Source organism: Salmo salar, chromosome ssa07 (assembly GCF_905237065.1).
Source record: "Salmo salar chromosome ssa07, Ssal_v3.1, whole genome shotgun sequence".
Taxonomy (NCBI): Eukaryota; Metazoa; Chordata; class Actinopteri; order Salmoniformes; family Salmonidae; genus Salmo; species Salmo salar.
This window is the reverse complement of record NC_059448.1, coordinates 38,438,744-38,454,286: the sequence shown is the minus strand read 5'-3', so window position 1 is coordinate 38,454,286 and position 15,543 is coordinate 38,438,744. Positions and strand designations below refer to the sequence as shown.

The 15,543-nt window shown below is 40.3% G+C and overlaps 1 protein-coding gene across 2 annotated transcripts; it reads right to left on the bottom strand.

The window, feature by feature from the left end:
- Window positions 1-430: 430 nt before the first annotated feature.
- On the bottom strand, window positions 431-10,176 carry LOC106609234 (cyclin-dependent kinase inhibitor 1B). 2 transcript variants are annotated; one of them, XM_014207786.2, is made up of 3 exons: window positions 9,948-10,176; window positions 4,304-4,803; window positions 431-3,663 (listed from the first exon to the last, which is right to left on the bottom strand). In XM_014207786.2, the coding sequence occupies exons 1-3, from the start codon at window positions 9,956-9,958 to the stop codon at window positions 3,605-3,607; spliced, it is 570 nt and encodes a 189-aa protein (XP_014063261.1). In that variant the 5' UTR covers window positions 9,959-10,176; the 3' UTR covers window positions 431-3,604. The 2 variants fall into 2 exon arrangements, with proteins under 2 accessions (XP_014063261.1, XP_014063262.1); XM_014207787.2 differs by lacking the exon at window positions 9,948-10,176 and adding an exon at window positions 9,207-9,875.
- Window positions 10,177-15,543: the final 5,367 nt, after the last annotated feature.

The window sequence follows — 15,543 nt, the reverse complement described above, 5'->3', positions numbered from 1 at the left end:
CAGACGTGTTACGTCACTTCAGAACCACCAGGAGGAGCCTTTAAGGCAAAAAATAATACCATCAAAACGTGTAGTATTAGTAGGCCTAATTTTTTTATTTTATTTAACTAGGCAAGTCAGTTAAGAACAAACTCTTATTTACAATGACGGCCTAGGAACAGCGAGTTAATTGCCTTGTTCAGGGGCAGAACGACAGATTTCTACCTTGTCAGGTCGGGGATTCGATCAAGCAACCGTTACTGGCCCAACGCTCTAACCACTAGGCTACCTGTCGCCCCTAATATAATTAGTAGGTTTTATATAATTAGTAGGCTTAATATGTGTTGAATTAGTAGGCCTACTAGATTTTCCAGGTGTTGACACTGAAGATCATATTAATGTACAAGGAGGTAGTAAATTATGAATGAAGACGAGTCTAAACAAACAATACTTTGTGGTATATTTATATCATTTATTTACATCTTTAATAATCTGAAACATACTGTAACAAATTAACATCAAAGTCAACAGTGCACCAAAAACCGGTCATTGAATCCTCCACAAAAACGTTCACAATTTTGAAATGTGTCATTTTATTTTCAAACTATTACCAAACCAAATCAAAGCTAATAGTCTGTTTCCATGTAATTACATTGTAATACATTTTGCATACATTAACCATTATCCTATCAAAAACGTATATGAGGATATTATCCATTCATTCATATAAGGCATGCAATACTATGTTTTGATATACCTGTGATAGACAGGTTAATTAGATTTAGATCAAAGTATATTTTGCCACTGTGGGACACACTGTGGGCCAGGGGGGATGCAGGATTGAGCAGCCCAGTAGCTGTATACAGATCTATGATCATTAACTTATCACAGTTCGCTTGCCAAGCGAATTCTGGGAAAACCAGTACAGTCAGTAATATTAGGGCTGAGTATTACCTTGTTTTAACACTGTTGTAATACCAAGAAAGCACCTAATATCTATTTATCATTTTGTGTCCGACCCAAACTATGATAGCCCATAGTCTGTGTCCCAGTTCAGCAGTGAAGGTTTGTTTTTTCTAAACACTTCCCCTTCCATGAGAGTAGCTCTATAGAATCAGAACTATAGAATTATCTTGTCAATAATGTTTTAGTGCAAAGACAGTTCAACAATACACATAATCAATTAGTTTTACCTTAAGGGTATTTAGAATTATTTCCCTACAAAAACAAAACATAGTTAAAAATAAGTTAACAGACTTTTAAAGATTTGTTTTGAACACGTTGAAAGACAGGTGCATATATACCAAAATGCACATATAGACTCAAGTCCAAACACACACAAAACAACAAAAACGCCATAAAACATTATTAAATAAAAATGGATAATCGATTCCATTTGTGAGGTGAAGTGTGTAAACGGAAATCAAGACGTCCTGTTGACGTCTCTCTACGTTGGCAAGTCAAGAGGGCGGTGTTATAATGACCTCTTTGGATCCAGGCAAAAGCCCTCTAGAACACAGGCCACTTGTCTGGCTATAGAACCACTTTGATTCAGGGTCTCGGACATCATTCTGTTGCTGTCTATTAATAACGTCCCTACCCCCTATCCTCCATTCTGTCTACTTCTGGGAAACCAGTCAAAGCAAAGCAAGCCAGAGAGCTAGAGATAACAAAGCTCAGGACTCCCAGGGGACTTGAGTTTGCTAAGTCCTACTTTGAGCTGGAATGGGCCTATCACTCTGACACACTGACTCGTTTACCTGATGTGTAACTAATGCCTATGGTCTGAACCCGCTTACCCACTGAACCAGCTATGAACAGTAATACAAAATGATCTCCTGTAGTTTCCAACAAATATGTTGTAATTATTTGACCATTTTTATTTTGTATATCTTTTTTTCTATTATTTTCACTTTTTTTGTCAATCGCTCAATGAGGTAGGTAATCCAAATGATGGCTATTTGTTCAAACATGACACATTTAGGAAAGGCACTCCCTGTAGGACTGCTATTTTTGCCACTATTATTTACAGTATTGCGATGTGACTCTGGCTATGGAGAATGAATGGTATAAAGTTTGGAATGTAATGCCAATGGATAAATCTGTGATACTGTGCATTAATCACAGGTATATCTGAGATGTATTTGGAGATGCTTAAGGCATGTGGATTTCTATGGCTATGTCCCTTGACTCAAGCCAACGCTTACATATGTCTCACAAATCATGTGTTTCCATTTATTTTGGTCAACTGCCTCAGTTGTCACAACAGTCTAGTATTTAGCACAGCAAGGGAAATGTGTTACAGCTCAGCTCCTCATTAAAATAATCATTTACTGACAGAACTTGGAATGTTCCGTATGCATTAAGGATCAAAGTACTTTTGTGAACTACAACACCATTATAACTTGAACTCCAAATAATGTCAATGCTACATTACCTTCATACAGAAAAGAGTCGTGTTCAAAACCTAGAGGCTGTCATTATACAAAGACAAGAGTGGAAAATGAGACATTGTAAAAAGGATTTAGCCAACAAAAGCCAACATACAAGGTATATTCAGTTTTGTTACCAAACAGTTTCCAAGAAAATGTTTTAATACCTTAATAAGATAAATGGGGCAAAATTAAGCGGGCTAAATAGATAATGGAAAGATAAAGGGAGCTAAATATATATATATTTTTTTACATTTTATTCAGTTTTGTAGTTAAATTCTTGATGAATTTTACAGAGACGGTGGTGCCAACGGTGAAGAGTATGTCAGCCATAATAACAATATTTGAGAATGAACTTGAGCTCATTTAAGCTTGTTGCCTGCTGACACCTTATATCACTCTGTAATAATACTCAAAACCAAAAAGCTGATATGACACTTTAGTATCTTGTTGTTATGAATAAAACAATTACCGTAATAAAATACATATATTGAGAAGCATTATTACTCAATAAGATGTATCATCATCATAAAAGTCCCTACCGATGCAGGCACCGCCTGATAGCCTAAGTGCTGGAACTTCACCGTTGACCTTTCGTACCCTAGGCTATTCACGGTCGCGTTGCCAATTTGACCTGAGGTGACCCCGGGGCCTCTTACTCGAGTGGCTGATACTTTTACAGCCAGTGGTGAAACTGAAGACGACACGTGGAGTGAGGTCAGGAATAGTTGAACTCCTCTTATCAAAACTCTGAGAGAGGCTGTTAAGAGAGTGGGCTGAGGTGGTTAGGGGTTAAGAAATACTATACCGAGGGTACTGTTGGAAGAAGTCTCCTACAACAGAGGCAATTAGGTTTTTTCCTGACGAGTCTATTTGAATTATTTCACAGTATAATCTAAAGCTTAGACAATCATGCAAGCTTAGAAAATAGATGTAATACAGCTATATAAATATATATACAAACATATCCATCATTTCCACTCAGAGATGTTTCACTCTTGAGAGGACGTTAGTTAGCTTCCTTGTGTGGAAATCAACAAGAGTTTGTCAGGAGTTTTTAAAACATATTGTAGCTATGAGCTTTTTGACAGTCAGAGTCGCTACAGAAAGCTGCAGAGATTATAAATTCATCTTCATGAGGTGATTTCCAAACGAAGCATGCCCACTGAATGTTGCTCTTTCTTGGGATGCGTTTACTGCAGGGAGGACCGTTTGTGATGCATGGCCCTCCTCTTCTTCACAACAAAGAATTCTGTGGATGACCAGCAGAGAGAGAACAGGTGTTAGTTCCCAGTCCCAGTAATGTAAGGGAAATAATGTTTGCATCCCAAATGGCACCCTATTCCCTGTATAGTGTACTAATTTTGACCAGGACCCATAGGGTTAAAAGTAGTGCACTAGATATAGAGGATAGGGTGGAATACGGGACACACACACAGCAAGGCTTATAACTGGGAAACTGTTTGGAAAAATGGCTTAGGCAACACAGTGTTGTTGTAAGGCCTGTTCCTAACATAGCTGAAATACAGTGCTTTTGCAAGCACACTGAGGTATTCACCGCTGTCACTCAACGGTTAATAACAGTTAACAGGTTAATAACAGGTTCATATGAAGTTCAAAACAACCTATAAACTTCTATTATCTCTCTTTAAATGAAGACCTCAGGGCTTGTGGTTGTAATAATCATAATAATAGTAAAAAATATACAAATGTATTTATTATTATATTATTTATTATCATTATAATGATAGTCAAGTTAACCTCTAGAATCCAACATTTTGTAGGCTACTAACTCTCTATTGCCTTTTTTCGTATGATTTTTGTACCAAGCCCAATAGAAGGAAAACAATAGGGGGAAAGGTGCAGCACCTCTCCCGTTCATTGACACTGACCTGTTATGGCGGCTTGTCTCCGTTTGACTGCTCCTGCCTTCTGGCTGGCCGCCATCTTCTCCGGCGTCTGGATCCTATAGCTCTCCCTGGTGGTCACCTCCAGGTACTCCTCTCCATAGCCGGACGACCCTGGAGACGATGCCGGCGCCAGCCTGACATTCTCGCTCTCTGCCCTCCGCCCGGCGATGCCAATCACCGGCTTCTTTACCACACAGCTGTGGTAGAACGCCGGCACATCCTGGCACTTCACCTCCTCCCACTCCACGCTAGCGCTGTTGGTGGCCGGCCGGCCGGCGTTGAAGTCAAAGTCCCAGCGCTTGTTGGCCGACTCCACGCTCATACACAGGTGCCTCTGGAAGTCCTGTTGCAGCTGCTCGTGGTCCACAGGCCCAAACAGGTTCCTTCTCACCGGGCCCTGGGCCCTCTGCTTCAGCTCCTCCATACTCCCACAGACCAGCATGGCCCCATCAGATGATAATGATGATGCCATCTCAATGTCTCTGAGAGAGAAAGGGAGAGGGTTAAAGGTGAGGTGTCTGTTTTTCTATGAGGTGTGGCCCAGGTCACTACTGGTGTGGCCTAGGTTTAGACACACACACACACACACTCATACCAACACACACTAAACACACAGAACACCTGTTCTGTTCAGCGTTTGCCCTTTTAGGGCATCGTTGAATTTTATGTGATCAAACACACATGCCCTACCTCCCTCAAACTCAACTCTGGACCTTAAAGCCAGTTCCACTGCATTTTTTTCATTGTTTCCCTCTAATCAGGGATTGATATAGACCTTGGACACCAAGAGTGTGCAATTAATTATCAGGTAGAACAGAAAACCAGCAGGCTCCGGACCTTGTAGGGTAAGAGTTGAGTACCCCTGCCCTACCTAACCCACTTGGTCTCTTATCATATGGTTAATTACTCACACACCAAATAAATCTCCAACATCCATAGAATCAGAATAGAAGAACGCCTGAAGAATGTAAAAATGAACCTGCTCCACCTGCTCTGGTCTCTGCTCTGGCTGCCAGAGGTGAAAGGTCAGGAGGAAAGGTCACATAGTGCGGCCCGGGAAACGTATGGAGAATGTTTCAACTCATGTGAGAATGTTTTATGTGCTCTTCTAGTCACCCCATGTAATTACAGGGATACATTCTGAACTTCAGGAATTTTACACGTTTTTGTATTTTACGAGTTACAACCGTCCAATACTACTGTTTTAAATGAACACTTTCTTATTTTTAGTGACACGCAAACATTCTACACACCAAGGAAACCTAGGACTCTCAGAGTAGGAGTGCTGATCTAGGATCAGTTTTGCCTTTTAGATCATAAGGAATATGATTATATGGACAGGTCCTAGATCAGCACTCCTACTCTGAGACTCTTTGTAAATACAGGCCCTGATCAGCTTTTTTTTAAATTAATAGGTTCAAAAATCACATAATTCACCACAGCAATTCAATAAAAAAAATCAATAGCAAGTAAACCATTATACAGTATAGGCCTACATTACAACTTCCAAAGTCTAGAAAATATTCATTAATATCCAATAGATCACATGTAAGTCAGAATTTTTCAAATAAATACCTGTTAGGTTGGTCAGATTAGCCTTGCTGAGTCTATCCCTGGTCTATAATGAGAACTTCCCTTCCCTGACCTTTCTTATCAAAGTTAGAAACATCTAGATCTTTTTTTCTTATTATTTTGCCTCCTTGAAATACAGTTTTACCCGCCAGAGTGTATCAGTCAGTTACCCACTATCAGCATCAGTGAATGGGAAGGAACCACACTAAAAAAGGTGCGCCAGACAGGCAGTGAATCATTTCTAAAAAAATCGTTAACCGGTGGGATTGAGCAAACTTTACAGCGTCTGGGATGCAACTACGTCTGCATTAAAATGCCAGCCCCCTCATACAAAGAAACACGCTTGTGTAACAGAAACCATTATTCCACATTGTGAACATTAGGTTTTATGCATCAGATGGACAACCTTTTCAGACGTTCATCTATAAAGAAAACGCAAAGAAACAGCCAAATTGAAAATAAAACACATACAAAAAAATTAAAAAATATGAATCAAACAGGTAAAATAAGATTTTTAGTATGTTGTACTTTGAGAGACGCATACACTATGCTGGGTTTCTTGGATGACTCAACTGCTGGGTTGCTTGGATGACTCAACTGCTGGGTTGCTTGGATGACTCAACTGCTGGGTTGCTTGGGTGACTCAACTGCTGGGTTGCTTGGGTGACTCAACTGCTGGGTTGCAGGCATTCGGTCACTTAGTTGGGTTGTTTTCTTTATTGATGCTAAGTTATTAAGATATGACCAAGCGGGTTGGATCAGAAGACTGGAAGCATAGCTTTAGTAGGGACCTAGCTTTCAGACACTTGGTGACCCGTGAGAGTAAATGTCATTCCGGTTAATCTGTTCTGTTGTATTGTTATTAGGAGTCTGAACGTTAACATGTTTAAATGAAATTGGGATCTTCAACGTTAAGAAAAATCCCTAAATGAAAAACAAAGTTTTTCTGTTTTTTACCCTACAAAATGCAGTTATCACAAAATACATTATTTTCCATGTTATGGACATCTAGACAATAGGCAATTAAGGCCTGGGGAAAGTTATGTATTTTAAATAAAACCAGGGGAGAAGACGTTGGTGAATTTGCAAGGCATGCAAGACAAGACATTGCGAGATACAGATTACCAAGACATATACACTCGTTTCTGCCTGCCCCCTCATTTCTCTCCCTCGTGCTCCGCTAATGATGACAGTTTGTGTTCACTCTTTGGTTTGTTGCGTGTAGAATATCGTGGCCTATTCATTCATGATAGGCCCTGCTTTACTGAAGTTGTGAGACATTGCAAGCCAAGAAATTGCGAGATACAGCATTCTATTGCGAGATACAGCTTTTGATTGCCGATCAATAGGCCTAGTGTCAGTTCGGACTCTGTCTGCCTGGTGGCCAACCTGCCTATACTGTGCCCTCCCTCTCCCTCTGTCCCTCACTGGCTCGCTATGAAAGACGCAAGTGTTTGCATTTTCGTAAGTACGGCAACAAATCAGTCTCCTCCATTCCAAAATTACGGAATCTTAGGAGTCGATTCCTAGTGGAATCGAATCTTGCACTTAGAAATGGGAGTCAACGTGGAGGAAGTGAAGGAATCAATTGTTTTGGAGTCAACTCTCCACCCCTATGTCATCGTCGTTAAGATTTGGAAAAATGGCAGAGAAAGGCAAGCAACAGCAGCAAAGTCCCGTATGGAAATACTTTAAGAAGTTAAATGAGAAGGAAATGCTAACTTGCAAAGTGGAATTGAGGTACAGTAATGGAGGTACAGGTGTAATGCTTAACCATCTGAAAAGGACACACTGTGATACCTCAAACCGTTGCTTGCAGCAGCGCATCTCCATTGTGAATTCACGTTGAATTTTATGAATTTTTCTTCGTGTTTTAACGGAAAACCGATAAAAAAATTGCAGTTTAAACGTTAAGAAATGTTTACTATTTGTCACATCCCTAATTGTTATCACATTTTAAGGTTGAACACTGACCCTTTTATAGCTTTAATGAGGCTTACACAACTGTATGAGTCCCTCAAGAGCCTATGTATATCCAAATGTTGGGATAGTTAGCACTTTGTTATGTAAGTAATCATGTTACTCATTTTATATTAAAATATGTCATGTGCAAAAATATTATAGGTACATTTTATTTTGCACTGAACAAACTTAACATGATTAACAAGAATGACACTTAAGTCTCACGGGTGGCCAAAAGTAACTATCCTAAAGCCACGCCTCTTATAGGCCACCCCTCCTGAAAATAACATTTTTAAAGTTGGTGGGTCAACCCTGCATGAAAGTGAATAAAAACCGATTGATGCTAAATTAACCCATGTTGGGGTAATCCCAACAACCCAAAATGTTGGGTTATTCAATAAATAATTCAGCATATGTTGTGTTCAATATTTACCTAGTGCTGGGTTACCAAATAACACAAATTGGGTTGTTTTTAACCCACCATTTTTTGGGGTGTAAACAGGGTCGAGAGCCAGGGAATTGATGAGGTGGAGGTCGACTCAGTTGAGCATTGCGCAATGGCCTGTCAACTGTTTTAAAACAAATGTACACACTTAAACTGGGAGTTTACATTATATTCGTTGCTCTCTAGCTATATATATTGAATAACTTATATAAAGCAAAATCATAAAGTGAACAGTAGGCCTAGTAGGATATAGGTTAGGCCTACTATACCAAAGATGCCTATTCTCTACATTGCGTTCATGACGCAGTTTGATACAATTCTTAGCCTGTTCCGTGAAGAAAAAAAGTGTTACGTAAAATCCTTTGATTAAAATAAGACTTCTTTCCAATAACATATTTTCATGAAAACAAAAACATTATTCTAAACGAATATAAACTGGCATTCCCTCAACAGCAACAGCTCAACTCCTTGGAGTGAAAGTTGTTTGCATCAAAAAGTGGGCGCGGTAACTAGATCATTTACAACTCTCTGGAATCCCCAGACCCACACAAACATTCTCAATCTCCGATCATAATTGTGCCCAACTTCTCCAAATAGGCGATAAGAGGAGAACAACTTTGAAACTCTACCACGTTTTAAGAGTACAGCACTCGATATCATTGCCAGATGTTAAAATAGATTCAAAGTAGCCTTATTTTGAACATAACACAGCAGAAGTATAAATCACAGATGACGCAGTTCCATTCGCATACTACATGAGAAGTTGGTCAATGAGATGCAACAGAAAAAAATACACATTGACAATAAAAACCCGAAAAGCACAGATTTGTCTATCGTTTGACTCTGCAAAGTCTGAATAACAATAATGCAAAGCTTCTCAAATGTTGCCAATGTGACTTCTCTTACCATCACTGTCCAATGATGCACTCAAATCTGAAATAATGTTGCGATTCCTGATGTCGTGGGTTAAAATTGACGCGCCTCACCGAAGTATAGACTGATGCTCTTCACTGCCCACGATCAACTAATATCACTTTAAAAGCTCCCAGTTATTGCGCTCGCTTGTCCCCTTATGTGACTTGTTTGTTCCTAGAAGGCAATGGGACGTCCTACTGCCACAGAAGATTTCATCACGTGATAATCACCGCAGAAGACTTAATCACGTCATAATCATCATAACAATCGGGTTTTTGGAGCTGGACCATTGAGCTGGACAATGCCCAAGGAAAACACCTTTATATAATCAGTGATTCAATCAATTTCATCCAATGACACAAAGAGTTGGTATAAGTGCGCATCCTGGCCTTGCATTATTAATTAAATACACTCTTAGGAAAAAAAAGGTGCTATCTAAAACCGAAAAGGGTTCTTCGATGGTTCCCATATGAGAACCCTTTGAAGAACCCTTTTGGGTTCCATGTAGAACCCTTTCCACAGAGGGTTCTACCTGGAACCTAAAAGGGTTCTTTCTAGCCGGAACCAAAAAGGGTTATCCTATGGGGCCAGCCAAAGAACCGTTATGGAACACTTTTTTCAAGAGTGTAGGTTAATGTAAAATCTGGCATGCAATAAAAATCATCTTGGTATAGACTACTTTTTTGAAATCAACCAACACATTTTCTATGAGTTTTTCAAAATATTTCCTACCTCGTTTTCATTATAAGAACGTTTTGAAGTTCGGTTGTAAAATTCGAACTGCGCGCAAAGACTTGTTGCACTGTGCGAGAGTTCTCCTCTCTCTAGGTAAAATACCTTGGCACATAGGACCCATTTACCCAGCTCTTTTGAATGTGACACATTCTTATGTTGGCATTGCGTCACGTTTTTCCTTGGCTCGGTTCCAAGACCACAAGTCACGTTGAATTTCAACGTGAGCGAGTCAACCCTCTACTCCATTTTGTATTTTTTTCTCCCCCAGTTTAGCCTACGTTTCATTTAGGTACAGTCATCTCCCGCTCGAAAAGTTCTCAATGGGACTGACTAGGCACAAAATGTTTTTGTTGTTGCTTTGTGCCATTTTCAAAAAGTTTGACCTATAGTTGAGATTACTATTTTGGACAGTAGGTTACATATCAAGCATAAGGTCCATGTTAGTCTATTATGTTAGTCTAGTAAATCTATGTTAGTCTATTGAGCTATCTATTAGTATTAGTCCGAATTAACATGAATGACTTATTCTAACTAACATTAATTACAATGTTAGTGTAAATAACATAATATTTAATGAAAATGAATTAAAACATGTACAAAGCTTTAATAATACACAATTATAGTAGGCCACATATAGACAACAACAAGGCTGCGTTTACACAGGCAGACAATTCTGATCTTTTTTTCACTAATTGGTCTTTTGACCAATCACATCAGGTCTTTTCACATCAGCTCTTTTTCAGAGATGATTTGATTAGTCAAAAGACCAATTTGTGAAATAAATTCATGGAAAAATATCAGATTTGGCCTGCCTGTGTAAACTGCAGCCAAAGTGTCATGTTATTATTGATGATTTATGTCTTGTTATACCTTTAATTTATGTGTTTAGTCTCCTGGTATTACACTCTCACATAGAGATAAATTATGTCAATAAGAGATGTTTGCTTAGGCTATACAACATTGTTAAACATTTCCAGTGAATGACTGAGTGAGGCGTCTGTTTCTCAAACTTGACACTCTAATGTACTTGTCCTCTTGCTCAGTTGCACACCGGAGCCTCCTACTCCTCTTTCTATTCTGGTTAGAGACAGTTTGCGCTGTTCTGTCAAGGGAGTAGTACACAGCGTTGTACGAGATCTTCAGTTTCTTGGCAATTTCTCGCATAGAATAGACTTCATTTCTCAGAACAAGAATAGACTGCCGAGTTTCAGAAGAAAGTTTTTTGTTACTGAACATTTTGAGCCTGTAATCAAACCCACAAATGCTGATGCGCCAGATACTCAACTAGTCTAAAGAAGGCCAGTTTTATTGCTTCTTTAATCAGGACAACAGTTTTCATCCGTGCTAACATAATTGCAAAAGGGTTTTCTAATGATCAATTAAAATGATAAACTTGGATTAGCTAACACAACATGCCATTGGAACACAGGAGTGATGGTTGCTGATAATGGGCCTCCGTACGCCTATGTAGATATTCCATTAAGAATCAGCCGTTTCCAACTACAATAGTCATTTACAACATCAACAAAATCTACACTGTATTTCTGATCAATCTGATGTTATTTTAATGCACAAAAAAATGTGCTTTTCAAGGAAATGTCTAAGTGACCCCAAACTTTTGAATGGTAGTGTATATGGTATCACTATTAAAGTAATATCTCATTCCTTGTATCTTTATTACATACCAGTGGATCCCCTTCCTCATAGGTCCTTTCTCCTCTTTCAATTATTACATAGGTTCTGTCATTCTTGCATGGCTGTGGGGTGACATCATAGGGACTGTTTGTTCAGGGGCCAACACCCAACACCACTCCTCAGTCTGAGCTGAGGTTGTTCCAGGTTTCCAGACCAACGGCTATTGCTATTTATACATCAGCTGACGTAAAGACATACAGCATCACTTTCCCACTGAATTGGATATTGGCAACCCAAACATGGCAACTAGAGGTCACTTTTGAACATTTGACTCTGAAGTTGATTGTACTGCATTGTACTCTGCTAAACTTAACGTAGGCCTACTATATTTTCTGGAGCTTTGATGCCAACTTTTCTGGTGGTAGTATTATCATAATACATAGCTGGCAGGCCAGGCCTTCTCCCCTCTTCACCTATCTCTCACCCCCCCCAAAAGATGAGTTTAAAACACAGATAAGTATGATCTGTAGAGTTGGCAAGGATGTGTTTGAGATATAGTCTTTGGTTAGAGTGCATTTTGTTAGTTGCACATTGTCAAATAAGGGTTAGGCAGGATTCTTCCAAAAGAGAATAACTGGGCGTCTCCATTTGATTCCAACTCTGTCATGGTGACGATTGTATTATGACAGAGTAATGGGTTGACTCACTCACTGACTGTTCCTACTCTTGAGAACGTGCCCATGACAGTGCCCACGACTCTCTGAATTCAGCTGGTACCTTGAAGAACAAATCAGTCTTTGTGCATAGCGGGGTTGGGCTCAATTAGAATTAAAGGCAGTCAATTCAGGAAGCAAACTGAAATGAAAATTAAATGATTGAAAAAGGGGCATCTATTTTTAATGGCTTCTTAATTGACTGTAAATGAGAAGCTATTCATCTCAAAAGTTGTAACATTTTGGGAATTTGAATTCAAATTCAATTGGATTTGAGCCCAATCCTGCTGCATAGCGGTTTGTATACACTGTAAAGTTTGGATGATCATCAACAGACAATGATGCTTCTCAGTGTTTGTGGGAAATGTGTCCCTCCATTGTTTTCCCTTTGACCCTGTCCTTATTTACTGTCTATCTATTGTTCTCCAGGCCAGTCTTTAATCCTCCTGTCTGTCTACAATATAATTTAACTGCTAAGGACAGCACATTGCTAAGGACAGCACATTTGTCTATTAGCACCTTGACCCATGTTGTCTACAGAGTGCAGGCCCTTTAGAAACATACACTTAGCACAACAGCCAATACCCTAACTGGCACAAAGTACATTGTATTATATGGTTGAGTAGGCCCTATTATGTATTGTGTTGGATGATAATCATATAATCTAAAAATAGCTATCATTGGTTTGACATTTAAAATGTTTTAGAATAATCTCATAAATATGTATTGGTCTTGTAAAAACACTACAGAAATCAGATACTTTTCCGCTATCATTACAATAATATCCAACACTGAATCCTATTTGTCAAACTCAGGATGTGGAACAATTTTCTTAATGGAAAAAAAAGGGACAAATCTTGTCAATGGGCTTCTGGGTGTGAGGAAACTCTGAAATGAAATACTTGCAGGCTTATATGCCCCAAGATGGTAAATGTGCACATGTATCGTAGGAGGCACTGCAGAGGGCACAGTTCACAGTTTCATTTCTACAGGAAGTTTATAGTAAGAGGAAGCGGAGAACCACAGAGAGAAGGACCTCAGTTCACACGTGTAGGGGGTTTCATATGCCCTTCTGACAGAATTAACCAAGGCTCACAGATACTACAGAAAGTATACGTTTATATGCTCATGGAGACCATACAGTATGTCCCACATGCTAGTATCAGAAGCACATGGGGTTTCATTTGTTGGTTGTCAGCAATTCAGGGCACCCCATATTATTAAAATGCTATTTTAAAATGCACACTATTTTCAGGAAATTCTCAAGATTGTCCTATAAATTAGGACATTCACTGCCTTTGCTGGCTCTTGTGTGGTCCTGATAGTGATACCACATCATCAGACTTTGGCTGCAGGGAAAGAAGGGAGGCAAGCTGTCAGATTCCAGTAGTGACATGCCTGCTGCTACCGTCGATTAATTGAAAATATAAGAGTACTACTACCACTCATTTTCTGTCTCCCCAAGGCTCAATATCATACTCCCTCAACATTCAGCCACGTAGGATATATTGCAACCCAAGCTGTGCAGAGCAATAATGGAACGGCAATAACAAGCAGCAAGACCCCCCCCCCCATACCTCCAACCTCCACCATGCTCAAGTAAAGGAGGGGAAAGGAGGTGCCAGTAGGGGAGTAGTAGTCCTCCAGCTGTAGGAGTTACAGGTGGGGGAAGAGGGGAGAGGGGGACTGGGTTCAATTTCATGGGGGGTGAGTGGGGATCGGTGGGGGTGCAGGGGGGTAGGTTGGAGAGGGAGAGAGTGCAGCAGCTGGATATTGTCAGGGGGTGCACTGGGGGAGTACAATTTCAGGGTGAACTGGTTTAAGATGAACTGTGCCTGGAAAGGCCAGGCCTGGTGCTTAGGACTGTTTTTTGGGGGGCTGGGAGGACTGTTTTTGGGGGGCTGGGAGGACTGTTTGTTGGTGGGCTGGGAGGACTGTTTTTTGGGGGGGCTGGGAGGACTGTTTTTTGGGGGGCTGGGAGGACTGTTTGTTGGGGGGCTGGGAGGACTGTTTTTTGGGGGGCTGGGAGGACTGTTTGTTGGGGGGCTGGGAGGACTGTTTTTTGGGGGGCTGGGAGGACTGTTTGTTGGGGGGCTGGGAGGTTCTGTGGTGTAGAGCGCAGACTTTCAATTTCAATCTCTTCCTTTGGAGTGAGCTACGTATGGGCTTTTGTGCGTGTATGTGTGTGTGTGCGTGCTCGTGTGTGTATAGATACAGTATAGACATTTCTAGATACAGTATACAGTGGATTCGGAAAGTATTCAGACCCCTTGACTTTTTCCACATTTTGTGACATTACAGCCTTGTTCTAAAATGTATGAAGAAAAAAAAATCTTCATCAATCTAGACACAATACCCCATAATGACAAAGCAAAAACAGGTTTTTAGACATTTTTGCTAATTTATTAAACATAAAAACATAAATACATGATTTACTTAAGTATTCAGACCCTTTGCTATGAGACTCAAAATTGAGCTCAGGTGCATCCTGTTTCCATTTATCATCCTTGAGATGTTTCTACAACTTGATTGGAGTCCAACTGTGGAAAATTCAATTGATTGGACATGATTTGGAAAGGCACACACCGGTCTTTATAAGGTCCCACAGTTGACATTGCATGTCAGAGCAAAAACCAAGCCATGAGGTTGAAGGAATTGTCCATAGAGCTCCGAGATATGATTGTATCGAGGCACAGATCTGGGGAAGGGTACCAAAAACATTCTGCAGCATTGAAGGTACCCAAGAACGCAGTGGCCTCCATCATTCTTAAATGGAAGAAGTTTGGAACCACCAAGACTCTTCCTAGAGCTGGCCACAAGGCCAAACTGAGCAATCGGGAGAGAAGGTCATTGGTCAGGGAGGTGACCAAGAACCCGATGGTCATTATGACATGGCTTCAGAGTTCCTCTGTGGATATGGGAGAAAATTCCAGAAGGACAACCATCTCTGCAGCACTCCACCAATCAGGCTTTTATGGTAGAGTGACCAGATGGAAGCCACTCCTCAGTAAAAGGCACATGACAGCTCACTTGGCGTTTGCCAAAAAGCACCTAAAGACTCTCAGACCATGAGAAACAAGATTCTCTGGTCTGATGAAACCAAGATTGAACTCTTTGGCCTGAATGCCAAGCTTCACATCTGGAGGAAACCTGGCACCATACCAACAGTGAAGCACTTTGGTGGCAGCATCATGCTGTGGGGATGTTTTTCAGTGGCAGGGACTAGAACACTCAAGTCTGTAATC

Bases quoted from the DNA above. Each gene is read 5' to 3' on its own strand.
- LOC106609234 (XM_014207786.2), bottom strand. The intron at 3,664-4,303 runs GTCAGTGTCAAT...GGTCATCCACAG, and splicing joins GAGACAAGCCGCCATAACAG to AATTCTTTGTTGTGAAGAAG.